The sequence below is a fragment of the Onthophagus taurus genome, chromosome 2 (assembly GCF_036711975.1).
Source record: "Onthophagus taurus isolate NC chromosome 2, IU_Otau_3.0, whole genome shotgun sequence".
Classification (NCBI taxonomy): domain Eukaryota; kingdom Metazoa; phylum Arthropoda; class Insecta; order Coleoptera; family Scarabaeidae; genus Onthophagus; species Onthophagus taurus.
In genome coordinates, this window is record NC_091967.1 from 25,794,796 (window position 1) to 25,821,926 (window position 27,131).

The following is a 27,131-nucleotide window of genomic DNA, read 5'->3' on the forward strand; positions in this document are numbered from 1 at the left end:
ATAAAGGGTTTTTATGCACAAAAAATTCGTGGAATTCTTACTGACCCTGATAACAAACCCCAAGTAACGTAGTGCTTTCTTCACCATACATTCAATATGAAGATGTAATCGCAACTTGGAATCCAATATTGTGCCAAGATCTTTTACTTTATCCTTGGACCGGATAGCAGTACCGTTAAAGTTGTAAGGAAAGTTGAGAGGATAAACTTTTCAAATAAATGTAATTTTCTGGCATTTGTCATAATTTAGGTAAAGTTTGTTGAAGCGACAGTACTCATGCAGGCGGTTAAGATCCTCCTGTAGTCTAAGGTAGTCCAGATTACACCCGATCCTTGTGAATATTTTATTATCGTCGGCATAGAGTAAAATATCGTTTATGTACATTACAAATAGTAAGGGTCCAAGATGACTGAGGCACACCGGATGTGTTAGATCTGTAGCCAGATAAAAAGCTACCAATCCTGACTGCCTGACTTCTGTTAGATAAATACGACATAATCGAGTGAACTAGACCATCTGGAATATCAGAGGAGAAAAGTTTCTGTACAAGAATAGTATGATCGATTTTGTCGCAGGCTTTGGAGTAGTCGGTGTAGATTGCGTCAATCTGAGTATCCTCGTTTAAAGCAGAATGAATAAAGTTTATATTCGTGGATAATTTTTTCAAAGATCATGGGGATAGCTGAAAGGATAGAAATAGGACGGTAATTGGATACAACTGTTTATCACCGGATTTAAATATTGGAATAATGAAAGCTGTTTCCCACATACTTGGGAAAACACCTTCAAGTAAGGACTTCAAAAAAATACGAAACAAAATTAAGAATAAAGTTGGAATACCATCCGGACCAGGACTAGAAGTCTGGTCAAGATACAACAGAACATTGTGAATTGTATTAGCGGAAAACCACGGCAAAACCCCAGAGCCATGGGCAATTACTGAGCTATCGATTGTGCCATCTACAAAAACCGACAAGAAGTAATCCGAGAAAGCACAGGAGATCGCAGGACACGAAGCAACTATGGTTCCATCAAAGGAAGTCATTGAGACTAACAAAGAACAAAAAACTAACCGTCATGGTTAGGACCGAGAGCAATACTAACCCACGAGGAAGAGAAAAAGATAACACCCCAGCCACAAGGCGGGAACCTTGAAAACCAAAACAAAGGTCAAAACCAGATGAGGGACGAGCAACATGCAACTTAACCAAACGGCAATAGATGTCACTAACATTCTGCACATCAGTGCGAAAATTAACAGAATTGGGCTCATTCAAGATGTTGTGGAACATCTCCAAAAAACGGCGTTTGTAATAGGAAGGTTCACAACATACTATAGAAGAATTATCAAAATCAAAAGTAAGCCCCGTGGTTAGATGGTGTTCCACAAGGGCCGTGGCATTCGACTTTTTTAGTCTGCAGTCCCTACGGTGTTGGTCAATTCTTCTTCTAAGATATTGGCTGATCATACCCACGTAAGAGCCGGAGCAACCCTGACAGTTGATCTTATAGATCAGGTTAGACTTCAGGCCATCAGGGGGACGATCTTTTAAACTGGAGAAAATACCGCGTAAAGGTTTGGTGGTATATTTCGCGAACTATAGAGTTCCGTCGTTGAACACCTTCACGAGATTGTCGGTGAGACCAGGGATAAACGGCAACTTAACGAATCGTCTAACAAGTGGTTTATCCACATCAGACGGGCGAGTCAGGGAGACATCGGTAGGAGGAAGACCACGATCAGGAGTTACCCGAGGAAAGGCATGAGGTGTGTCACAGGAGAGAACTATCCTGTTTACTAGCGAAGCAGGGTAACCATTGTTCCCAAAGATGTCCGCCAATAACCTTAGGTTCTTCATCCTCAGGGCCTCATCACAAATGCGGACAACTCGGTTCTTCATGTCCTTTAACGTGTTAATTTTCATATTTAGGGGATGGCAGGAGAAAAAATTGATGAATCTCCCCAAATAAGTGGGTTTACGATACCAGTCAAGAGCAATAGATTGATCAGGATTGCGTACCACCAAGGAGTCCAGGAAGGGGACAGACCTATTCTCCTCTTTTTCCAGGGTAAACTGTATATGGTTGTTATGTCCGTTAAAGGTAGTCAAGGTGACATGTTGGCAGTCAGATGGCAGAGCACAAATGATGTCGTCGACATATTTGAAAAGGAAGGGCAACTTGAATGGGAGAGCCGGTATGCACATGTCCAGGACATAGTCCATCACGATGGTTGCTAAGATTGGGCTAAGTGGGCTGCCCATAGGTGTACCAAACTTCTGTTTATATACATCACCATTGAAGGGAAACACAGAGGAATCAAACAGAAAAGAGATCAGCCGTAAAAACTGCTCCATACCAATCAGAGTATGAGGTGCCACCAGCGATCAGTCCTCCCTGATCCTCTCAATCACTATGTTTAATGGGATATTGGTGAAAAGAGACCCCACATCCAAGGATGCTAAGACGGACCTTGGGGGCAGAACCAGACCTCTGACCCTCGCCGCAAATATAAATGAATCCTTTATGTTATACTCGGTCCGATCCGAGAAGGCCTTTAACAAGATTTCAGCCAAGAAAGCAGACATAGCATATGTAGGGGATCCAATGAAAGAAATAATCGGCCGCAACGGGGCGTTATCCTTGTGGATCTTTGGAAGACCATAATATTTAGGTATGGTACCATTGTGACAGCTTAAATTTCTATAGACGTCCCTCGGAATGAGCTCATCATCGAAAAGACTCTTGCAGATGGTGTTTGATTTTCTCTGGATCACAGAGGTTGGATCATTTGATATTTCTTTTTTATATTTGTATTATTGAACCACACAGAGAATTTTGTTGAATTATGATTGAAGAGGATTAATTTATGATTAAGAATTGATGTGTCATGACTCATGACACATCAATTCTTAACACAATTTTTAATCCTCTTCAATAATACAAATATAAAAAAGAAATACCAAATGACTCATTCCATAGGACACTTTTGTAACAAAATGACGTAATCTCCTGAAGATGCTGTAAATATATAGCGAAACCGGTTGAGAGAAAATTTAAATAAAAATCCATTTAAGTGCAAAAACGAATTTTATTTATTAGACATAAAATGGAAAGAAAATCATCAAACGATAGTTGAAAATGTTTTTTTCTAGTCCTAAGTGCTGTCCGGGACATGGTCTCATTATATTTTCCTTTAGAGGAAACGCAGCATCACCCACAACAAAATGTAGAAGTATAATGTTGCTTCTAGGCAATTTCTTTGGAAAAGGGATATCTATGTTTCCATTTAAAAAAGCTCTCCCGAAAGAAGATTCTTTAAAGATAGTGCTGTCATCATTTCTGTCACTAGCTCCAATATCTGCTATAATGAAATTATAATTAATTAAAACTATGTGTGTTAATTAAAACTATGTAAAACTGTGCTTAAATATTGCAACCAATCCCTTTCCTTATAACTACAGCTAAAGCAAACCCTTATGACTTTGACTAAAACGAAAACACTTTGCATGAACCCATCTTGACTGCAATGCACTTTTAACCACAAGTCTTCGCCACCGCAGTATCTAAACAATTTTTCCCACACGTCGTTAAGGACGTCTGGTATAACAGAGTAAATAACGTCTCTGATTCTCTCTTTTAAATGATTAATGTCGTTGATATGTTCACTGTTTACTGTATAGCCTTTATAGAGTCGTTACTTACAGATAACCTATCAGAATGAGGTTTGTTCAACAAAGTGTTTTACTATCTCTTTAGTATCCAAGAAACTGCTTAGTATCTTTCGACTGCTTATCCCATCGATCAATCTTATTCCTATGTGGCGGTATTCACGTTGCACTTTGGTCATGGAAATTCCCTACACGGAATTGGAATGAATTATCGTTTTAGAAATTATAATTTTACTCTTCTTCACTAACAAAAATTAAAAAAAAATTAAGAATTAGAAATATTGACCAACTGAAATGCGTAGCATTAATACTGTATGTTAGAGGGCTTCTAATAGGTGAGAAGAGCGATTTTAGAAAATCATGTTGTAAAGGTTACCAGTTCTTAATTGTTCTAGTTTTATTTTAACCCTTATGGACTGAACAGAATAATCTTAAAAATCATAATAAGGATAATAACCATTTCTTAAAGTTTTTTTAATTATGTTAACTTATATTTAGGTTCTTCAATTATTATAGTGTGCTACATTTAAGAAAATCCTCTCATGGGGATTAATGGGAATGAAGAAATTATATGAAAGAATTAAATAGGTACTGAAATAAGATTAATTAAGATCATAATTTCGAATTTTCTTTCTATACAATTTATAACTATTTCTAATTTTCTTAAAATATTCTCCTTTTGCATTACGATTACTTCGATGTAACACAAAAAAAAATAAGATTTTATCGAACTCCTAATAAGATTACAACTTTTACGGTTTCCTCAACCTATTTAAACCTGCCAACAAAAATTTTAAGTCGTAAAATGTTTTTCCTACATAAAATCGCGTTTCTTTTTTTAACAATCCAAGTAGTAAAACCAATTCATCACGATGAAATTTGTGGTGGTTTCGACGGAAGGCGTTTGTATCTCGAATTAGGCGAGCACGGAACTTTATTTTCATCACATCATAACTCCACGCAAGATCGAAATGGTTTTGAACATGGTCAGTGTACATTGGAAATCGTTACATGCCCATCATGCGTGATAGCCGTACATTTTAGGTATATTATTTTGTTAATTAGTTATAAGGAATAAAAAAAAATTGTTGTAGTTATTTAAATTTATCTAATACTTGTGGAAATGTCGTTGGGGAGTGCCCTTGTAGTTATATATCAATTTTTGAGCCCCCTTACGAACAAGTATCTGAGAAGCGTTATTGTGGATATTTTTTGGATATGAACAATTCGAGTTTGTATTATAAAAGTATTACTAGAACGGCGACTATAAGATTTTTCTATAATACAGCATATAATCAAGCCTTCGTTTTGAATTATTTTTCAGAGAGTAAGTTATTTGGTACTTTCTTTTTACTTTGATGATTCGTTTTTAGGAAATCGAAGGTTCATTAATGGAAATCCCGAATCAAATAACGGGCGAAATTTTTCAAACGAAATCACCTCACCTTATTTCCCAAATAATTATCCAAGAGATTTAAGCGTTGAGTATATTATTAATTGTAAGGTGGTAAAAATTTGTAGGATAAAATTATCTTTTGCCGATTTCCAAATATCAAGATCGTCTTTAATCGAAGTATTTAATTTTTAATTCAAACATTCATTTTTTAACGTATTTTTTTATTTTTAGTTTTTTGATTGGAACGGACAAAGGATGTTTGTAACAACGGGCTCAATATTTCGCCCTCCAATTTTAATCAGTACAGGCCCAACGATTGTGGTGAGATTCTACGCAAACGGTGGCACTAACGTTGGGTATAAATTTATTTATACCTTTTTAAATGGAGAATCGAATGGCACTTTAGCCACGAACACAAGTAAATTAAATATATCATAAACAATTCAATTCTTAAAGCATTTATTTTAAAGATTGTGGTGGGTTAGTTGATAATCTTGGTGGTGGAATTACAATGAACGATATGGTTGAAACCGGTATAAAAAAATTTGACTGCATATGGATTTTAAAACCACCCCAAGGATATCTTCACCAAAAAACGCATTTATTCATTAAAATTACAAATTTCGAGTATTTCGATAATAACACAAAATTGATTATAAAAGAAGGATTAAACTCAAATGGGCCCTCGATCACGAATATTTTAACTCAAACGCCGTATCGATCCCGAGAACACGTTGTCCCTAGTAATCAAGGATTTTACATCAGTTTACAGGGCGATTTCAATCAAAGAACAAAATTGGAAATTGTTTATGCTGCATTTAGTTATAGAGGTAATTTTTAATTATTGATTATTAAATAAAATTTAAGAAAATCGTTTAGATTGCAGTTTAGGTACAGATTTTCTTTGTCAAAATCAAAGATGTATATCGCCAAATTTAGAATGCGACGGTTTCAATCAATGTGGAGATAACAGCGATGAACCTGAAATATGTTCAAGAAATAAAATAGCAAGGATGTACACTCCAAATTTTTACTTTCCTAAAGGAGAACGAGACATTGATTTAAAAACGGCGACAATTATATTTGTTATTAGCAGCTTTGGTATATATTTCCTAAAAAAATGTAACAAACATCTTATATTATTATTTTTAGCACTAATATGTTTAGTAGTTTCATTAATCGTCTTAGTGTATCGCATCAACGTAAAAGGAACTCGAAGGAACCACTTACAAGCTCATTTGCAAAGTATTAATGAATTATTAGGTACACTTTAGTTAACAATTTTAAAATTTTTTAATGATTGTTATTAACAGATGAAACTTTATCCCGCACAGAAGAAGAAGAAATAATTATTCCCGATGATCCTCCGTGTTACGAAGCACCACCAACTTATGCAGACGTAATAAAAGTATTCGCTGAATCCGATCGAAACACAATCGCAGTGTTAAAAATTCCAAAACACAGGCATTGCGGGAAACACACAAAAAAGCATGTAGATGTTGAAACTTCAAGTGTTTCAACCGTTGATAGTACAGCTAATTTAATTGGAAATCCAATTCAGATAAGTTCTTTGGAATGTTCCATTCCGCAAATGATTTTGGAGACAAAAGGAATGGAACAGTTTCAACCGGGAACCAGCCAAAGTAGGTGGGAATTATAATGATTTTTGTTGCATATTATTTATTATTTTGTAGGTGGTAATGATACACCGCTTGATAATAAAGAACCTAATCGATTATCTAAATGGTTAAAAAGAGAAACCGATTTTTCCTTCGCGTCGAATGAAGGATTTTTTTCGACTATTTTGGCAAGTCGGAATCATTGCCTATCTGATAGCGATCTTACATCTGTTAAGGGCTTCGTTGAGGAAAATTCGACGGCGAATGTTTTTAAGATAACTCGAAGTTTGTCCATTGAAAATTTGTGTAAATTATAATTTTTGTTCGTAATAAAACTTTGTTGATTTAGAACTTAAAAAATTTTACAAAATAAATCATCTAATTTCATATTAAACCCTAAAATTTATTTTAAATAAGGATAACGCAGGGTTGAGACCAGCATCTGCTCTTCGTAAAAAGATTCTTCTTCTTCTACTTTCTAATATGGATATCGTTTGCTATCATTTTGGTGGTCTTCAGTGTGATTTTTTTCCTATTGGGTTATTCATTTTGCGTTTTTAATTAGTCTGTCATCTTCCATTGTTTTTATATGGTTGCCCCAGAATCTTCCTATGTCCTTCATCCTTCCTATTCCGCATTGTTGTCTAATAGCCTTGTGTACAAGAAACAAACTGAGAATACAAAATAGCTTCTCTAACTTATATGGAATGGGGACCTACAAATACTAAAGGCATATCAGAAATGACTAAATCAAGATACATCAAGGAACAAGGTCGAATATTGAATGGAACTGTCAAAATGTAAAAGAATGATAAAGACAAACATTTAGAGTAATTTAGACACATGGGTCACAAAGTATAATAATAATAATAATAATAATTTATTTAATCACCTGGCTACAAATAGTAGATGTGACAAGTTCAAACCACATACAATATATAATACATAACATACACAATATTCAACAAAGAAAGAGAGAAATTAAATTATGAAGTATGACCTATGCTAGTTGACTAGGACTAATACTAAAATTAAATGACAAGTATTCCTGGCGGTCGTAAAACGCCCTTTCTACAAGCATCATTTTTACTTTATGTTTAAATGAGCTAAGCGTATCAGCTTTTTTAATTGCAGATGGCAAATTATTATAGAGCTTTGGGAAATCATACCGTGGACTCTTTTCAAAGAAAGCCGTCTTATGATGACTCAAGCACACCAAACTATCAGATCTAGTTTCGTAATTGTGTTTCATGACAGGGTATCTATCGACATGCTCCCGCACATGAACAACTGATTTATATATATATATACTTTGAAGAGTAAGAAGCGAATTGGCCTTGAATGTATCTCTACACGAATCTCTGCAGTTTAGGTCGAAGATTAATCTTATAATGCGCTTCTGTGCTACAAAGGCACGCCGCCACTCCGTCGATCTTCCCCACAATAATATATTGTATGAGAGATGCGAATAACAGAGAGCATAATACGTATCTAATAATCCCGATAGCGGGAGGCATCCCTTCAACTTCAGAATTGCATAAAAGGACGAGTTCAATTTCGAAACCAGATGATCAACATGTTTGTCAAAACTTAGCTGCTCGTCTAGATAAACACCCAAAAACTTGCAGCTATTTGATAGAATGATATCATCGGCTTGCGGAAGCCTTCTCCTCTTATGAAAATTTACAAACACGGTCTTTTTTAGATTAAGAACAATACGATTTTGTTTGCACCAAGCATCAAATGATTCAACGGTATGCTTGACTTTAGAAAAAAGCATATCAGCATCATTCGACGCCAGGGCAATTGACGTGTCATCAGCATACATGACTATGTGGACATCGGAAAGATACTCAGTAAGGTCATTTATATACAATAGAAAAATTAATGGGCCCAAGATTGAGCCCTGGGGAACTCCCAGTAGAACATTTGATTCCGATGACTCCTGACCAGAGAGGATCACATTTATTTTTCGTTCCTCCAGAAATGATTGAAGCCAATTTAAAATCGTGCCTCGCAAACCCAAAGCATACAATTTCTGCATGATGTACACTAGTGGCAGCGAATCAAACGCATGCGACATGTCGAAGAACAGACCCACAGCAAAATTACCTTTATCCAGGTTATCGTAGATGAACTCAATAAAATTCAATGACGCAGTCTCTGTAGAGAGGCCCCGCCTAAAACCATGCTGAGCATTACTAACAACATTGAACCTGTTCAGAAAACTCAAAATTCGCTCCGAGACGATGCTGTCAAATATCTTTGAAAAAACGCTAGTTATCGCTATTGGTCTGAAATTGTTGACATTTGTAGGATCACCAGCCTTGAAAACTGGAATGACCCGAGAAATTTTCAGTGCCCCGGGAAAGATTCCAGAACAAACAGAAAAATTAAATACATGCTTAAGGGGCTCGACCAGACAAGACGCTACATACTTAATTACACTCACACCGATGCCATAGCAACCCGTCGAACGTACGTTTTTTAAGCGCTTGATGGCCGCTAGAATTTCTGCGGAGGATATAGTATACAAAAATATGCTATTGAGTACAGAGCTACCAACGGTGCAAGATACATCCCTCATCGGGCCATAAATCAACTCTACCTTCTCCTCAACAGATGTTGTAAAAAACTTTGAAAATGTTGAGCAGATCTGCGCAGTGTCGCTAATCATATGACCATCATCCGAACGCAACAGAAAACTAGTTTGCTTCCTTCCTTTACCCAATTGGTTATTTACACAATGCCACACTGCGCGACTTCTATTCGATGACTCTATTATTTGTTTCATAGTATGTTTCTTTTTAGTTTCATTAATTAGTTTTCTATATGAACCCTTCTTAACATTATATAAGTTACGCAACTCCGGATAACCGTTGCTCAAAATCCAAAACATGTCTTTAAGTTCCCTGCCAGCACTTATTATATCATTTGTAATCCAGGGAGCTCTATTACAACCACCAGGACGACCAGAAACTATAGGGCAACATATATCAAAGTAAAACATAAATACATTCAAAAAACGGTCATAAGAGTCGGATTGAATATTTGAACAGATATCCGACCAATCATAATCACGTAATTGCGAATATAACTTAGCAAGATTCGAATTCGAGTATTAAGGATCCCCCGTGGGATCTTACAGAACGAAAATAGCCATGTTTATGACATCACGCACTTCCGATCTTTAAAAAACAGCAATGAAAAACTAAGCTTACCACTTATACTTGTATCGGTATGGAAAAACATTTTGAAAAAGAATTTCCAGAACAAAGACCACAGTTCCTAACACAATCACCAGCAATACACAGAGTAAAAATAAATGTAGACATGGTAAAAAGAACACTGAAAGCAATGATAAACAGCAAGACAAGCGACCAGGTAATACTTATTTCCCATGGTTTTGTATGCAGTGTTTTCGAGGAGCTTCTGGACTAGTACTTCGTATTCTATTGGGTGTATGAGTTGTTATAATTTCCTGTGAATGAACTTTAGGATGGTATCTATGATTGCTTGTTTTTTTGTACATTCGTCTTAGGGCTTTCCTAATTAGTCTTTTTTCTAATTCCCACCTCTGTCCAATAAAAGTCTTAGGTACCTTGACGGTGAAGGATCTAGGTGATCTAGGTGTAACTTCCTTGGATAGGGCTTCATGTAAAAAGTTAGTGTTATCTATAGTCTTCTCTCTCTTCATCATCGATTTTCTCATGTTGGATTAATACGGATACTTCCGTATTGTAATTTAACAATGGTAGAATCCAGGTTCATCGTAACTTTCATAATGTGAATAAAAATCTTGAATACGATGAAAATATTTGATTTTATTTATATATCGGTGCTACAAATTGTTTCGGAAACCAACACTTTCCTTCTTCAGGCACGACTAAAGGAGTATACGAAAAAAGAGATAGAAACGTTAAACTATCTTTAAAGAATAACCTTTTAACGTCGAAGATGAATTTAAAAAAGTTAAAAAAGATAGAAGCGCTCTCAACAATAAATTGAACTACTCCATCCCCAATACTAGCATAAATCATAAGGAGACTCCAAATTTTTCTCCCTCAGACAACTTAACGTTAATGAACCTCGTCGAAAAATACTCTTGGATGGGCTTGATTGATGTATCTTTGTCGCCCATTGAGGTCGCGAAGTCAAAATGGAAAGACGTGGAATTTTTTATAAAATTAAATATTTTATTATCATAACTAAAAACATATATGTAGAGATGTTACGAAATAATAATAATTTATTTCAAAAAAACTCAAAAGTTACAGGTAATTCACAACATTATAGAAAATACAATAATACAAAATATATGACAAGATTTCTACAGCTTTGTTTGCCTGGCGAATCCATGAACTCGCTGATACCGTAGTATGGGTTTTCACCAAAGTGCTCCCTTGACGTCTTTTTGTAATGGAGCATTGCTATAGTTGTATCTATAAGTTTGTTATAAAATTTTACGCCCTGGTAATATACCGATTGTTGTCAGGTAGTCAGTCGGTGGTATGGAATTTGTAGAGATGAGTTGTTCCTCGTACTGTATTGATGATATTTCGCTCTACATGACACATCATTCATGTTTTGTTTTATGAAAATAAGACATCTATAGATATACAGCAAATAGACAGTCATTATTTTCAATTCTTTAAACAGCGGTTTACAGCTCTCCATTTGATTTGCATTCATGCTATTTTTTGTATTATAAATATTTGTTTAGCTCCTGGGGAACTTCCCCAAAACAACACACTATAAGACATAATGCTTTGAAAATTCGAGTAATACACCACCATTGCTGTATATCGATCTGTCAATCTCATCACTGTTCTTAGCTGGAAAACTACTAAACTAAGTTTCTTACCAACTTCATGTATCTGTGCATTCCATTTCATAGAACTCTCTAGGAGTACACCCAGTAGTTTAGCAGCTGTTGCATCAGTGGATTTAGTGTGAAACTAAATTTTTTGTGTTTTTTCTCATTCAGTTGCAATTTATTAGTCTGCAAACATTATAGTACTGCATATTTTCAAGGATTCAGGGAGATTATTAATATACAGCAAGAAAAAAATGTTCAAAGTTCAACATTACGGAGATTCTATTAAATCCATATTTAAAAGGAGTTTTGTGCAAATCTTGTATACTTTTCAAGTCTTCATTGAAATGTTACTTTTGTTTATAAAATCATATTGCATTTCTACCGATAGCACCAGAAACAAATTTCTTTTCAAAGCAATTTGTTTCTAAATATGCGATTGTGATTAAAAACTTTTTTCTCCGAAATTAAATAAGATTTTTGAAATCGTATTTATCTACATATAACAAAGTAAATAATTATCATTATATGTATATCCTAAAAATGATATTTTCGAATATGTACTAAAATGTTGAAATGTGTCAAAACTATGCATATAGTAACTAGAAAAACCAGGAGGTCGATTTTATCCTGGTTTTTCCTTTATCCTGACATTTTGTACAGTTTGAGCGACAAAACAAAAGCAAAGCCGCAATTTAGAAAAGATTTTCTAAAAAATTTGGCATTGAAGATGATGAACGGATTTTTGATCGAAAGAAGCCAAATAACTACCTTGCCAATCGACATCAAAGGGACTCTTACAAAACTAGGACATATTTCTCAAAAAGGAAGAAAATAAATATACCAAAATTCGTTTTAAGTTATAAGTTTAAACAAAACTTGTAAAATGTATTACTTTTGAACGGTATTTACTACATTCTCTAACAATGAACTGATTTCAGTACAATTGTACGATTAAGAATTTTGTGAAATCGTACTGAATTCAGTACAATTGTACCGAAACAGCAACACTGGTCAGGACAACATGTTCTCTGCATATAATTTTATTACATTTTAGCATTGGGTTTTAGTTTTGTAATCTTTCCCAGACGGACAGCCTTGACATTTACTTGATGTAACTACCATATAGGGTAAATGAGGCAATAAATCGTTCTATGCTGATAATGCAAAATCATCTAAATACACAAGTTAATTAAGTTGTGTGTTTTGGATGACCTAACGATTTATATTCCAAACATGTATTATGATGGATTAAGGCCTTTTATACAATAAACTAGTTCATCTAGCAGCTCTGGAGCATCATTTACTACCCTCAAAAACCCAATACCATTTTTCCATACAAGGAAAGTAAAGTCGAGAAATCGTACGATGCTGATAAAACAATAAAAATATATAAACTAATTAAGTAAATTCCGTCGTACGCGTTTGTCGATTCAAATCGTATACACCCGATAGTCCGATTTACTCGCGATTCATTCGTTGTAATTTTAATTTAAATAAAAGTTACTTTTTAAAAACTTAAACGTTTTATTGTAGAACTGAATTGTATCTAAAAAATAAAACGAAAAAACTTCTTAACTTGCTACATTTAATAAATTTGTAGTCAAACTAGTTTCGGGGCTAGCCCCATCCTCAGTGACAATGTCAATAGAAAACTAATAGTGTAAACTGAAGATCATCAAAAAGGGGAGTAATTGAAAGCATGTATAAAGCTGAAGGCGATATAATGCGTTGTTAAACGTGTACAGCAAAACGATTAAAATGGCGACAGCAAAAAAACACGTTATTATAAACGCTTGTTGAAAAATAATCAAAAACCATGTTGATCCGTGACATTGTCACTGAGGATGGGGCTAGCCCCGAAACTAGTTTGACTACAAATTTATTAAATATACAAGTTAAGAAGTTTTTTCGTTTTATTTTTAAATAATTCATTTGCAACATGGATCTACACCAGCGGTACTCAAACTTATATCCTTGCGTACCACTAAGGCTATTTTAAAAATCAGGTAAGTACCACTGAACAAAAAAAAACAATAATGATAATGCAAATATAAACTGTTTTGCGTACCACTTGAGAACTTCTCGCGTACCATCAGTGGTACGCGTACCATAGTTTGAGATCTACACTCTTAATTGTATCTCTTCTTCAACCAAAAGAACATCTCTTTTCCATTGGAAACACGAATGGAATGTCGACGTCCGACTCGTCGAAGTCGAAACTTTTGTCTTGTTCGCTGGCTGTGTCATTTTCTGAATCAGAATCCTTTTCTATTTCTTCACCGGACCGACGTTAAAGACCAACAATCGATCTTGATATCCCTGGCCTTGGATCCATTATTTTACTAAATAATTCACTCTTTTTTACAAAAAACAGTTTTTATAAAACAATTTTACCGAGCAATCTATTTTTTATAAGTATCTACACACGATTGGCCCCGTTTAACATTTTTAAAACGATTCTTATGACTGAAAACAAAATTCGAGGAAGGTTCTTTAAAAGTTACCCTTTAATTTTACCCACGCACGCGTCTTTCCAAGGTAATGAAAATTAAATGTATCTTGCTTTTTATGGATGAATGCTATGATTAGTCATAATTAATTATATGTATAATTTTCTTCGTGATTAACTAAAATTACAAAAACGTGGCCTAGAAAGACTTAGGCTAATTTGGTATAAAAATAACAGAAGAAAATATTTATCTTTAATAATATAATTTGAATTTAAAAAATACATTTTTAATGGCACAACATAATTTTTAATGTAAATAACATTCAGTCTTGTAGAAGCAACACAAGTTTTAGCGTTTAAAATCAAACTTCAAACCAAAAATTGAAAAAATTCATATTTTCAAAAACATTGTACATACAATAACAATACTTTTTATAGCCCCAAGAAGTAATGCATTCGCTACTTAATCTATAATAATCCAAACGACTTGCAGATCCTTCCAAAGCAAAAATCGGTTTGTTATTATCATAAGATACTTTTACGGTAGTTTGAAGTATCATTTCGGGCATGGTTTCGAAGACCAATAAAAGATTTGTGCTATTTCCTCCAACATTATCCGAAATACTAGAAGATATAATTTTATTTAATTTTAACTGGGCACATTTGGTTGAAGACACTAAATTGGCTTTTATATCACTATTAATTGAGGTAACTGCAAATTCGGTGGCTTGAAAGACGACGTCGTTGTTCATATTGATATCTTTGTACCCGAAACAAGTACACCAATGAGTCGTTATTCCGGCTTCCAAGCAACTTCTTTCTTCTTTGACCGGTTTAAAAAGCGAAATACAACCGGGACAAGAGGCACTTTGTGTAGCATTGTATTGCAACCCCGACATCACTAAAATATCTTTTAAAGTCATGTGAAAATCGAATGGTGAAGTTAACCGATTTTTATTGCCGATTAAATTCGAATATTCTAAAGGAAGTTTACTTTTCAATTTTTGGGGAATTGAAATATACAGGAACGGTAATCTTTCTTCTAACCATCCAGTTCGAGTTTGCAAAAATGGTCCAAATCTTAAACCGTGATCGCTAAAAAAGATAACAATAGTGTTCTCCAGAACGTTATTTGTGTAGATGTCTTCTAAGAATTCTAAAGTTGGTTTATCTAATCGTCCAGCTGAATTTAAACGATTGTGACTACCGGTTGATGTCCAAAATAAACCAAATTTAGGATAATCTTTTAATGAGACAGCAAAATCTTTGGCTGTGTTAAAAATTCTTTCTGCAGAATTTTCAGGTCCCGAACAGTAGCTCATGTGGTCTAACGATGTGAATGAAATTGATTCCGCAGCGATTATATAAGGAATGTAATAAAGATCTGTTGGTGGATCTTGAAATCCAGGTGCTAAGTAACTAAACGTGTTAAGTGCTATTTCATCTTCACTGTAGGCCGTAATATATCCATTCGATTTAAAATCTTTCCAAATAAAATCACATGTGTCTAATAAACCCACTTTACTCCAATCACAATATTTTAATATACTAGAATAATTTCTACCGGTTAGTATAGCCATTAAGTTAGGAAACGTGTTATCGTCTATTTTATTGTACCCATCAAAACTAGCCCAATTATGTTTCTTTAAAAAATTAAATGTATTCGGCATTAAGCGTTCAAAATTCCAGCGAGAAACACTATCAATCCCCACCAATAATACACTAGGAGGATCCAACCTTTCTTTTAAAGTTCTCGCTTTAAGTTTAACATCTTCACTCACCATAGCCGCCGAATGAGCATTTGAATAAACTTCTTCTAAATTTTTACTATTATAACATTTTACTAGAACCGTATTTTCTTTTAAAACAATACTGCCTTTAAATTCTTCACATTTTGTAAAGCTAAAACAAAATATATATTAATATATATTTTCATTAATATTATTTAAACAATTAAATTTTTAATCTTACTTAACACTAATATCAGATACTCTGTGGACGTAGCTAAGGCAACACGTTAGACCCCTCGTCGAATAAAGAGGTTCAGCAGATTTATCTATGTACAAAACGGCCGTGCTTCCATTATTCTTAATGTACGTTAATAATTTTTTATAAGTACACGGCACATATTTCTTCTTTCTGTAGTAGTAAAGCGAATCTTTGTTCCAAGGGCCGACATCCGGAATTCGACACATTGTGCTATTTACCAAATATTTATCTGCAAACAAAGAAATAACATGAGCTTAAAATAGTTTACCTGGATTAAGATAACAGGAATTATTGTGTGATTTAGGATTTATCAAATTCAATTGGGACTTATATCGGATAAAAGTGGGAGCGTGTATAAATAAATAATAAGTATTAGATTTGAAAATATATATATACAGAAGGATTATGTAGGATAAAACGATTATATTTTATTTTTAGAAAGGAATACCGTTTTATTTACAAGTTTATTTTTAAATTCATAAATATGTAAATAATGCGAACAGTTGTAGGACGATAACATCGATAAGAAATATGTAGGGAATTTCATGATGATAGTCATAATTCAATATCATGATTTGAAACAATAATATTAAATTTATTAAGCACATCTAGATCATTTCATCAAATTTTTGAATCGTGCCCTAAATTTATCAAATCGTGAATCCAAAAAATAAATCATCTCTTGAAACTAATCAAATTAAATTTCACAAAGTAATAAAGGTAAGGTATTAAAATGGTTTATACCAAAAAATGAACGAATTTTAATTAATACTAACCAAATATAAAGGTTGAAGTGATTAATAATACATATATAAAAATAGTATAAGAAACTAGCGTTCTTTTTTTGTAAGAAATTATTATTCCTGTAGTGTAATTATGATCCTTTGCGCTGGAAATTTAACAGCTCTTGATTAAATAAAATTAATCGAAGCTCATTAAGCTCATTAATCGAAAATATGATGAGAGTCATGTAAGTTGTGGCTTTATACATTTTTTGACCTTGACTTTATTTTCAAGGTTATATGAAGGTCGCGAAAAAAAATTTTAAATGGCACCCTATATATTTTATTGTAAAATCGGAATCTATGGATAAAAATAAAGTAATTCAAAACAAAAATAAAAACAATTAACGTTTATATAGTCATTAAATCACGGATACTTTAAGTGTGGCAGAAAAAGTCGAAATGATTTTTATTTATGGAGAAAGTGGCAGAAAAGTTGCTGATAGTATAACTTTGTATCGAGAACGTTTTCCTGATTTAAATATGCCTTCGAGAAGTACCTTTTACAGAGTTGTGAATGATTTCACTAACACTGGAAATGTGGAATCAAGAAAAAGAACTCGGCGAGCAACTGTAACTACGGAAGAAAAGGAAATTGCGGTATTGCTAATGTTGAAGTAAATCCTCCAGTTAGCACTCGACGACTTGCAATTGACGCCTGAATATCAAAGACCAGCATTTTAAGAGTATTAAAACACAACAAGTATCACCCATACCACATTTCATTGCATCAACAGCTTTATGGAGGTAGACATAACATGCACTATTGAAGCGTTGAAAATCCGAGAAGGTTGCGTGAAGTAGAACATCAACGAGCTTGGTCGGTTAATGTTTCGTGTGGCATAATGGTGATAAATTGATCGGTCCATACTTTATTAATGGTATGCTCAATGGGGAGAAGTACCGACATTTTTTAGATGACGTCTTACCAACGTTACTTGTAGATTTGAGCAGGGAAGAAAGACAAAATATGTGGCTGCAAAATTATGGGTGTCCAACACATTTTTCACATATTGCACGTGAAGCTTTAGATCGGGATTATCCTAGACTAGACGATGCATAGGAAGGGGAGGTCCAATTTCCTGGCCCGCCAGATCACCTGATTTAACACCTCTTGATTTTTGTTTGTGGGCGTCCTTAAGGATAACGTTTATCGCTAAGTACCGACTACGCCAGAAAACATGAAAGAGCGGATAAGAAATGCATGCAGAAGTATTATCCAAGAAAACCTTTTAAAATGCACAGAAAGTTTTAGTAGAAGGGTTAATAAATGTATTGAAGTGGGTGGCGAAATATTTGAACATTTATTATATATTTTATACTTGTTGTTGATTAATAGTATAGTTTAATCACTTTTTATAAATAAACAATATTTAAAACTATTTGAATAAACAAATTATTTAGATTTTGTCTACAAAAGATTTTTTTTTTTTGATTATTTTACTTTTATCCATAGATTCAGATTTTGCAATCAAAAACATAGGGTGCCCTTTAAAAAAATTGGTCGTGACCTTCATATGACCTTGAAAATAAGGTCATGATCAAAAAATGTTATCGTCATATGGTTTCCCCCTTCGCACAGAACAGCATTTGGTTCATTTTTATGTAAAATAAACCGTTTTCAAGACAATCGCTTGTCTCACGTTAAATGGACCAGCCTGTATATTGCGGAGACAAATCATGCAAAATCCCAAAATGTCTTGTTTGTGGGTGTCTTCTTCTCTGTCCAGTCCCGTTCTTTCAGATTCTTTCATCCTTTCTTCAAGCAGTATCAAAAACAATAGTTATTTACGTTATTTATGATTATTTAGATTTTTCGACAATTTATTTTATGTTAGTTTATTTTTTTCCATTTATGTTTTGTAATATTTTCATTATACTGAATGACTGCAACAAACTTCAAGGGGTGATTCTTTAGTGAATTTTAAGGGTACTTTGATATACGAACCATGGGCGACTTCGGCTCCCCTAAGGAGCTACACCCCTTCAAAAATGGCGGAAAATTTTGGTTAAATTTTTTTTTCTCAAAAACCATAAACGCTAGGAAAATGAAATTTGGGGAATATGTTTAACTCATAATAGGGCATGTTTTGACCCTGTTTGTACTTTCAATCTACCTTTCTAAACTACTAAACGTAACCACCCCCTGCTAATATTTTTTTTATGCAGATGATAAATACATTAAAAAAAATTTACCTAGGTAGATGAAAGTATCCTAAAACTTTTTTGTCTCTCTAAAATTTTTCCAAAAACGACTAATTTTTGAGAAAAAAAATATAAAGCAAATACTGCACGTTAAACATCGGGGTTGTCGATCAAAAGTTGGAATAAATTTTGAATGAAACTTTCTTAGTAGGCTTTGCAATCTTTGTCAGAAATATTTTTGACGTTTAAATGTCAGTGTTTTTCTTACTATTATTATTGTTTTTCAAATTAATTTTTAAATAAAGTTCTAACGCATTTACGCTCGTTCACTCGACGTTTCAAAATTATAATAAAACAATAATAATAGTACGAAAACCACTGACATTTAAACGTCAAAAATATTTCTGACAAAGATTGCAAAGCCTACTAAGATTTTTTCATTAAAAATTCATTCCAACTTTCGATTAACAACCGTACAGCTTAACAGTTAGTGTTTGCTTAATTATTTTCTTTTCTCAGAAATTATTAAATTTTCGAAGAAAATTAGAGAGACAAAAAAGTTTTAGAATAGTTTTATCTATCTAACTGAATTTTTTCCAATGTATTTAGCATCTTCATAAAAAAAATCTAGGCATAAATTGAACGGGGGTGGTTACGTTTAGTAGTTTAGAAGGGTACGTTGAAAGTACAAATAGGGTCAAAACGTGCCCTATTATGAGTTAAATATATTCCCCATATTTCATTTTCCTAGCGTTTATGGTTTTTAAGAAAAAGACATTAAACCAAAATTTTCCGCCATTTTTGGATGGGTGTAGCTCCTTAGGGGAGCCGAAGTCGCCAGTGGTTCATATATCAAAGTACCCTTAAAATTCACTAAAGAATCACCCCTTGAAGTTTGTTGCAGTCATTCAGATACACCCTGTATAACAATGAGGGAAATCGTGCACATACAAGCTGGTCAATGCGGAAATAACATTGGTGCTAAGGTAACGAAAAGATTTTATAAAGTCATATAAATCTCGAAGATTCATTTTTACATGTTATAGTTTTGGGAAGTAATATCTGATGAACACGGCATTAATCCCACCGCAACTTATCATGGTGATTCAGATCTACAATTAGAACGTATTAACGTGTATTTTAATGAAGCGGCCGGTGGCAAATATGTTCCTGGCGCAGTTTTGGTCGATTTAGAACCCGGAACGATGGATTCCGTGCGTTCAGGCCTTTTCCCGTTATTTCTATCAGCAATCTATATTTTCTTATAGAGAAGATACAGTGTTCCATTGGTAATATTTTGTCTTCTACACGAGGAAGCTAATCTTCTTCAAGTCGTATCTAGTCTTCTGCATACAATATTTAATCTTTCATTCGCAATATTTAGTGTTCTCTTGCATTAGAAATATCTACTACGTAATTTTTTCTGTTCAACCTCTTTCTGTTAATACCAGTCTCTCATGAATCCTACTATTCCTGCTTAGCATTTTTTGTTCTTTTACAGTCTCTATCTCTTCCTTCTCTTTCCAACGTCTGATCAGTCCCCTTAGAGTATTCCATTTCTCTGTCTAATCCATCTCTTTCCTTTACAAGCTCTTTCCAATATCCCTCTTCTCTGCCCAGTCTGTTTTCTTGCTTTCCTTTAGTCTCTCTCTTCTGTCACCAGTCTATTTCCAGACTTTTACTCCTTTCTGCCGTTCCTTTTTCTCTTTCCAATTTTTGTTTAATAAGTATCTGTTTTATAGAGTAACAACTTTTAGAACAATTTTGAGCAACAAACCAATATTAATTTGTTGGATAATAGGAAACGAAACAAATCGTTTAATAATACGAAAAATATTTTGTAAATAATAGATTCATTGCTGCCGGAGAATTTATTATTACATATATTGTGACTTATTGATACTTATCTTATAGATAAGTATATTATTACGGATTTCAATCGGAAAATAAGTTATCAACCAATTCAGTAGGATCTGAACGACGCTTATATAAACAATATTTACTTTATATTTTTGATTACGAATTTGTTTGATGATAATAAAATCAGTTTCAAGTAAATTCACGAATATCAGTTTCACGAATATATGCTCTCTCAGTAACTTTTGCTTCTCTGTAACATGTAATAAGTGCAGAAAATTTAATTTTTATTCACAGTGAATAAAAAAAGTTACACAAAATAAACCAAAAGTTCAAAAGAAATTTAGTTCAAGAATTATAACTTATTAAATTTCGTAGTAATTAATGCAAACGACCTGACAGATATTTATTTAAAAATGTTATCAAAATTTTCCAGAATTTATTAAAGAACTTGAAAAGTAATCTAAATTCTAAGAAACACGATTACGAAATTACCGGTAATTGTTCCAAATACAATAGCAAAATATTCTACAGTGTTGTTGATTGTTTCTCCAGTGTTGGTCTATTGTAATTTCTTAACTCTTTCTTAATAAAATAATTTATCCAAGTTTTTGTATAATTTCTTTAGAAGAGAAGAATTTTATGCACATAAAGTGATGACAATGAACCAAGAGAATATGATCCAAAACCCGATGAAACCTAAAACCAATCATATCGGCTATCATATCATTAAGGCTATTCACATAGCCTATTATCTGTTCCATTTCTCCGTAACATCATAAAATTCTTTGTGGTGGGTCTCAAGGCAATATTTGCTGATGCATATGGCGGTCCATATTTTGAGGACGAATGACTCTAGAATTTTAATAAACATAAAAATGCGAGGAATGAGACTAAATGAAAAGAGATGCTTGCGATGTCGTTGTGATTCAATGCTTGTGAATAAACAAACCACTTCATTTTTGTGCTGTTATAGGAAGTTATCACATATGTAAGAAGAAATAATTTGTGGATTTCAGTCGAGGACTCCTACTACCGAAAAGATAGGTACAGTTTCCATAGTGATTAGAACTAAAATCCAGTAGTTAGATTCAGTATCTACTGATCGATTCCAGTATTCAACAAAAGATTTTACACATAATTTTAAACAGTTTCAATATTAATTACAGTAACAACCTAGCAGTACATTTTAGTATCTAGTAAACGAGTCCAATATCTGCTTGTTGATTGTAGTATCTATAGTGAATCGTTCTAATACCTAGATATCAGATACAGCTTCCATAATAATTAGATTCAGAATGATTCAGATTCCACTGTCGTGTGGATGGTTCCAATACTCAGTTGTGTGGAGTATCCATAGTGACTTGTTCTAGTATCCAGAAGTTAGATACAGTTTCCACAGTACTTAGAAGTACAATGTAGCAGTGGATTTCAGCATCTAGAAAAACCAGTCCAATATCTTTATGTTTTCGCGCAGCATCAATAGTGATTCGTTCCAGTACCTAAAACTTACAGATTCCATAATGCCAGTATCTACACGTTAGATATTGTTTCTATAATGATTAAAAACAGAAATGAATTGTTAATTCCAGTATAGAGTGTATGAGTCCAGTACCTAATTGTTGGGTGCACTATTTATAACGATTAGTTGCAGAATTCAGAAGTTAAAGGCAGTATACACAGTAATTTGGTCTAGTATTCGCTGATTGATTCCAATATCTAGGGAACGATGAAGTGGTTCATTCCAGTACATAGTTCTTACGTGTACTATTGATAGTGATTTGTTCTAGTGTTCAGAAGTTAGATACAGTTTGCTTATTGATTAGAATAAGACTTTATCATTTGATTCCAGTATCTAGTAAATGATTCCAATATCTCTTTATTGAGACCAGTATTTATAGTGATACGTTACAGTATCTAGATGTTAGATACAATATCATAGTAATTAGTACCAAAACTAAATTGTTGATTCCAATATCAAATCAATAATTCCAGGTATCAGCTGTTGTATGTAGTATCTATAGCAATTTTTTCTAGCATCCAGAAGTTAGATACAGCTTACATATTGATTAAAATAAAAATCTAGTTTCAGTATTTAATAAATGACTACAACACTTATCATTCCAGTATCCACATTAGATATTGTTTTCATAATTTATCAAGGATTGAGGAACGAATCTAAAATAAAATGGTTGTTGTATCTTCTTAAATAATAAAGATATGTAAAATATTTTACGAATTACACTGTACTACCTGTACAGGGTGGTCCATTTAACGTGAGACAAGTGATTATGTCGAAAACGGTGAATCATATGACGATAACATTTTCTGACCTTGACCTTATTTTCAAGGTCATATGAAGGTCACGATCAATTTTTTAAATGGCACCCTATGTCTTTGATTGCAAAATCTGCATCTATGGATAAAAATAAAACAATTTAAAAAAAAATTACCGTGTGGTTTTGCCAGTACGACGGCGAAACATCTTTTGTAGACAAAATCTAAATAATTTTTTTATTCAAATAGTTAGTAAACCCTTCTACTAAAACTTTCTTTACATCTTGAAAGGTTTTCTTGGTTACTATTTCTGCATGCATTTCTTATCCGCTCTTTCATGTGTTCTGACGTAGTCGGTACTTCGTGATAAACATTATCCTTAAGGACGCCCCACAAAAAAAAATCAAGAGGTGTTAAATCAGGTGATCTGGCAGGCCAGGAAATTGGACGTTGGATACCGATCTAAAGCTTCACGTGCAATATGTGAAAAATGTGCTGGACACCCATCATTTTGCAGCCACATATTTTGTCTTTCTTCCCTTCTCAAATCTACATGTAACGTTGGTAAGACGTTATCCAAAAAATGTCGGTACTTCTCCCCATTCAGCATACCATCAATAAAGCATGGAATGATCAATTTATCACGCATTATGCCACACCAAACATTAACCGACCAAGGTCGTTGATGTTCTACTTCACAGCACCATCTCGGATTTTCAACGCTCCAATAGTGCATGTTATGTCTTTTGATTTCTCCTTTGTTTGTAAAAGTAAACTCATCCGAGAATAGCACATTACCAAAAAAATTGACGTCCAACCGCATTCGTTCTTGTGCCCATTGACAAAATATTAATCGATTTTCAAAATCACCTCCATAAGGTGTTAGCTGTTGATGCAATGAAATGTGGTATGGGTGATACTTGTTGCGCTTTAATATTCTTAAAATGCTGGATTCGATATTCCGGCGTCAATTGCAAGTCGTCGAGTGCTAACTTGAGGATTTACCTCAACGCTAGCTAATACCGCAAATTCCTTTTCTTCCGTAGTTACAGTTGCTCGTCGAGTTCTTTTTCTTGATTCCACATTTCCAATGTTAGTGAAATCATTCACAACTCTGTAAAAGGTACTTCTCGAAGGCGTATTTCGATCAGGAAAACGTTCTCGATACAAAGCTATACTATCAGTAACTTTTCTGCCACTTTTTCCATAAATAAAAATCATTTCTACTTTTTCTGCCACACTTAGAGTATCCATGATTTAATGACTTAGTTTAAACACTTTGCCTTAATGCAAAACGATGGAATGAATTCAGAATTTGTTGCCAAGCAGTTTTTATGCAAATTTAGTTTTACCTGTTACATTTTAAAACAATTCAACCAATTAAGTCTCTGAAAGCGATATTCTGAAGATGCCAACATAAGCAGTTCCACGAACTCGTGTTTTTTATGTGTTATTCTATTATCAAATTGACAAAGGCGGAGAAATGTCGGAAGCTTTTTTGATGTACCTCTTCTGGATTTTTTTTGTTAAGCATTCTTAAATACTATTCTAAAAATTAAGAACTAAAGACAATGTATCGAAGCGGGTAGGTTGAATTACTTTACTTTTATCCACAGATTCAGATTTTACAATAAAATATATAGGGTGCCATTTAAAAAATTGGTCGTGACCTTCATATAACCTTGAAAATAAGGTCAAGGTCAAGAAATGTTATCGTCATATGGTTTCTTCCTTCGTACAGAACAACTTTTGCATAAAAATGAACCGCTTTCGAGATAATCGCTTGTCTCACGTTAAACGGACCAGGAGGGTGTTCCAAACAAGTAGTTTATTCAATTGTCGGGTTCAGATCAGAATGATGATGGGAATTGTTGTTACTTGGTGCGTTTAAACGTTTTTTAGCAAATATCACTGAATTTTTTAAATCTGCATTCCTCAGTGATCGATCAAATTAGAAAAGTAAAAATTATCGTAGTTGTTTCTTTGTTATTCGCAAGTTGAACGTAACAAACTATATCGTTATGACGTGTGGTGTTAAGAGCAGGTGGTCTCACAATCAGTGTTATTAAGCAAGTTTATATCATGATTCCTTTTGTCGAAAAGAAATACCCTGTCTCGTCTAAGATTACAGATATTAATATGGTTACTGTTGAATAACTTATTACATTTAACACAGTGCTATTTTTAGATGACACATCTGTTCTTATTTATCTTAATAATATAAACTAACATATCTTAATAAAAATTAAAAATATTAATTTAAAAAATAACGTGTTAATTGCTTTGCAAGGTTAACATCGGTTTCAAGAATTCTTATAAAATCAATTTCATACAATTTTTTTATGAGATTTCTACAATCGATCAAACGTTTTAACACATTTTAAACCTATCTGACAGTATTCGGTCAATAAATAACTTGATTAAAAATAAAAAATATATAATAAAAATATATATTATCAGCAAATCTTTAGGAACAAGCACTACAGTAAAAAGTATTGCAGGATTTAAGTCCAAATAAAAACGTTCGATTAAACTTTTCAATTATGATAAGATTGTTTGATTTACTTAACATAAATACATGGTTGGCTAACACCATCCAAACGTTATAAAAAAAAATATTCGGAAATTTATTGGGAAAGTAATTTTAATAGATGTCGGTTATTAACGAAAACATTTCATTTTTATATATGAAAATGAAAATTATTACACGTTACGTCACATTACCTCTTTTCTCTGGTTGTACAGTAGTACCGTTTACGTTTGCGCCAGAATGCAGCAGGTAAACTGTCGCTATAACACCAACAAGGACGATCGCAATCCATTTCTTCTGTCTATCCATGTCATTTTCTAAATATATCTAATTTCATCACACCCGACGCGTACACCCACGTTTTTCTCAAACTGTTAAGAACAGCACCGGTTATAAATATCCATTCCAAACACTCGACTCTCAAATTGATTGTGACCTTATCGATTAGGTTGTCACCGATTAAAGCCAACGGTACAGTTTGTCGGAATCGTCGGAATCAATTAATGTTCTCCCTCCCTAAGCACGTACGCCTACCACTTTTTTAAAATTTATGTATGAACTGGTTAAATATTTGTATACACCGAAGGACTACTGTTTTATTTACGATGTTCGCGCTAGGTCGCTACCGAAATAACTGAGGTTATATTGAAAACGTGCGACAGTCTCCTACATGGTCTCTTACTTTTACAGTAACCACTATACATATATATATATATATCAAATTAAATCGATTATCTCAACATATAAATAAACATGAATGTATGTTTAGTATATGCACGTTCGGCTTAAATATAAGAAAAGTTATATTTTTAGATATTATAGTGAAAAAAAGGAAGAGTTCTGAAAAGTCGTTGTTTCAAGATTTATATAGATAATCGTACAACAGTTTTATACCCACCCCACATTTTTCGAACGGTAGTGATTAACATTTAAGACGACAACATGATCCACGGGAATCCCGTGTACCATTTCAAGATATAATGCCATCACTTCTATTACGATAATTATCCGAACTAATTACTTAAACGGGGGTTTACACCTCTTTTATGTCTATAAAGAATCAGTGTTTCTTATTAATTCGATACACCACATTTTTTTTCAGTGTACATAAATGCTTTTTTGTTATTACTTTGCTGTTTTTTTTAATTTCAAACTAGCACCATCTATCGCTTGGTGGTTGTACTATTAAGTTGTACCTTAGTGCCTACCTACAGTACCGCCGCCTTTGTGCCAACTGAAAAACGCCGCCCAGATCTCCCCTCTCCAAAAAAAAAAAATTTAGGGAAAATACCAAGGTCTATAGAACATAAGGTTACCCAATTCCCTATGCCTCTGTAGTATCGATTACTACCCCGCAGATTGACGTCACTGATTCGATACAGTCAGACTCTGACTGCATCGTGTCAGAGTAAAGAGTTGAGTAAAAGATAGCCTATACTGTGGTGCAAATCCAAGGTCTATAGAACATAAGGTTACCCAATACCGATTCTCTTCCTCTGAGAGGCAAGGTGGGTCAGTGACGTAGCTGGTTCTATGAACAACACAACACGATGCGAGGATTAAATATTTTATATAGACTGTACCACAGTATAGGCAC

General features: G+C 33.6%; 2 protein-coding genes across 4 annotated transcripts; one reads left to right on the forward strand and one right to left on the reverse strand.

The window, feature by feature from the left end:
• The first annotated feature begins 4,427 nt into the window (after window positions 1-4,427).
• On the forward strand, window positions 4,428-7,067 carry LOC111417888 (CUB and LDLa domain). Of its 3 annotated transcripts, none has more exons than XM_023050292.2 (9): window positions 4,428-4,715; window positions 4,766-4,998; window positions 5,045-5,244; window positions 5,299-5,485; window positions 5,538-5,897; window positions 5,947-6,168; window positions 6,220-6,330; window positions 6,402-6,710; window positions 6,762-7,067. In XM_023050292.2, the coding sequence occupies exons 1-9, from the start codon at window positions 4,477-4,479 to the stop codon at window positions 7,001-7,003; spliced, it is 2,103 nt and encodes a 700-aa protein (XP_022906060.2). In that variant the 5' UTR covers window positions 4,428-4,476; the 3' UTR covers window positions 7,004-7,067. The 3 variants fall into 3 exon arrangements, with proteins under 3 accessions (XP_022906060.2, XP_022906059.2, XP_022906058.2); XM_023050291.2 differs by having other exon boundaries at window positions 6,220-6,312; window positions 6,381-6,710; XM_023050290.2 differs by having other exon boundaries at window positions 4,429-4,715; window positions 6,381-6,710; window positions 6,762-7,066.
• A 7,133-nt stretch (window positions 7,068-14,200) lies between these two features.
• On the reverse strand, window positions 14,201-26,190 carry LOC111417887 (uncharacterized). The gene is made up of 3 exons (XM_023050288.2): window positions 25,729-26,190; window positions 15,926-16,172; window positions 14,201-15,856 (listed from the first exon to the last, which is right to left on the reverse strand). The coding sequence occupies exons 1-3, from the start codon at window positions 25,841-25,843 to the stop codon at window positions 14,317-14,319; spliced, it is 1,902 nt and encodes a 633-aa protein (XP_022906056.2). The 5' UTR covers window positions 25,844-26,190; the 3' UTR covers window positions 14,201-14,316.
• Window positions 26,191-27,131: the final 941 nt, after the last annotated feature.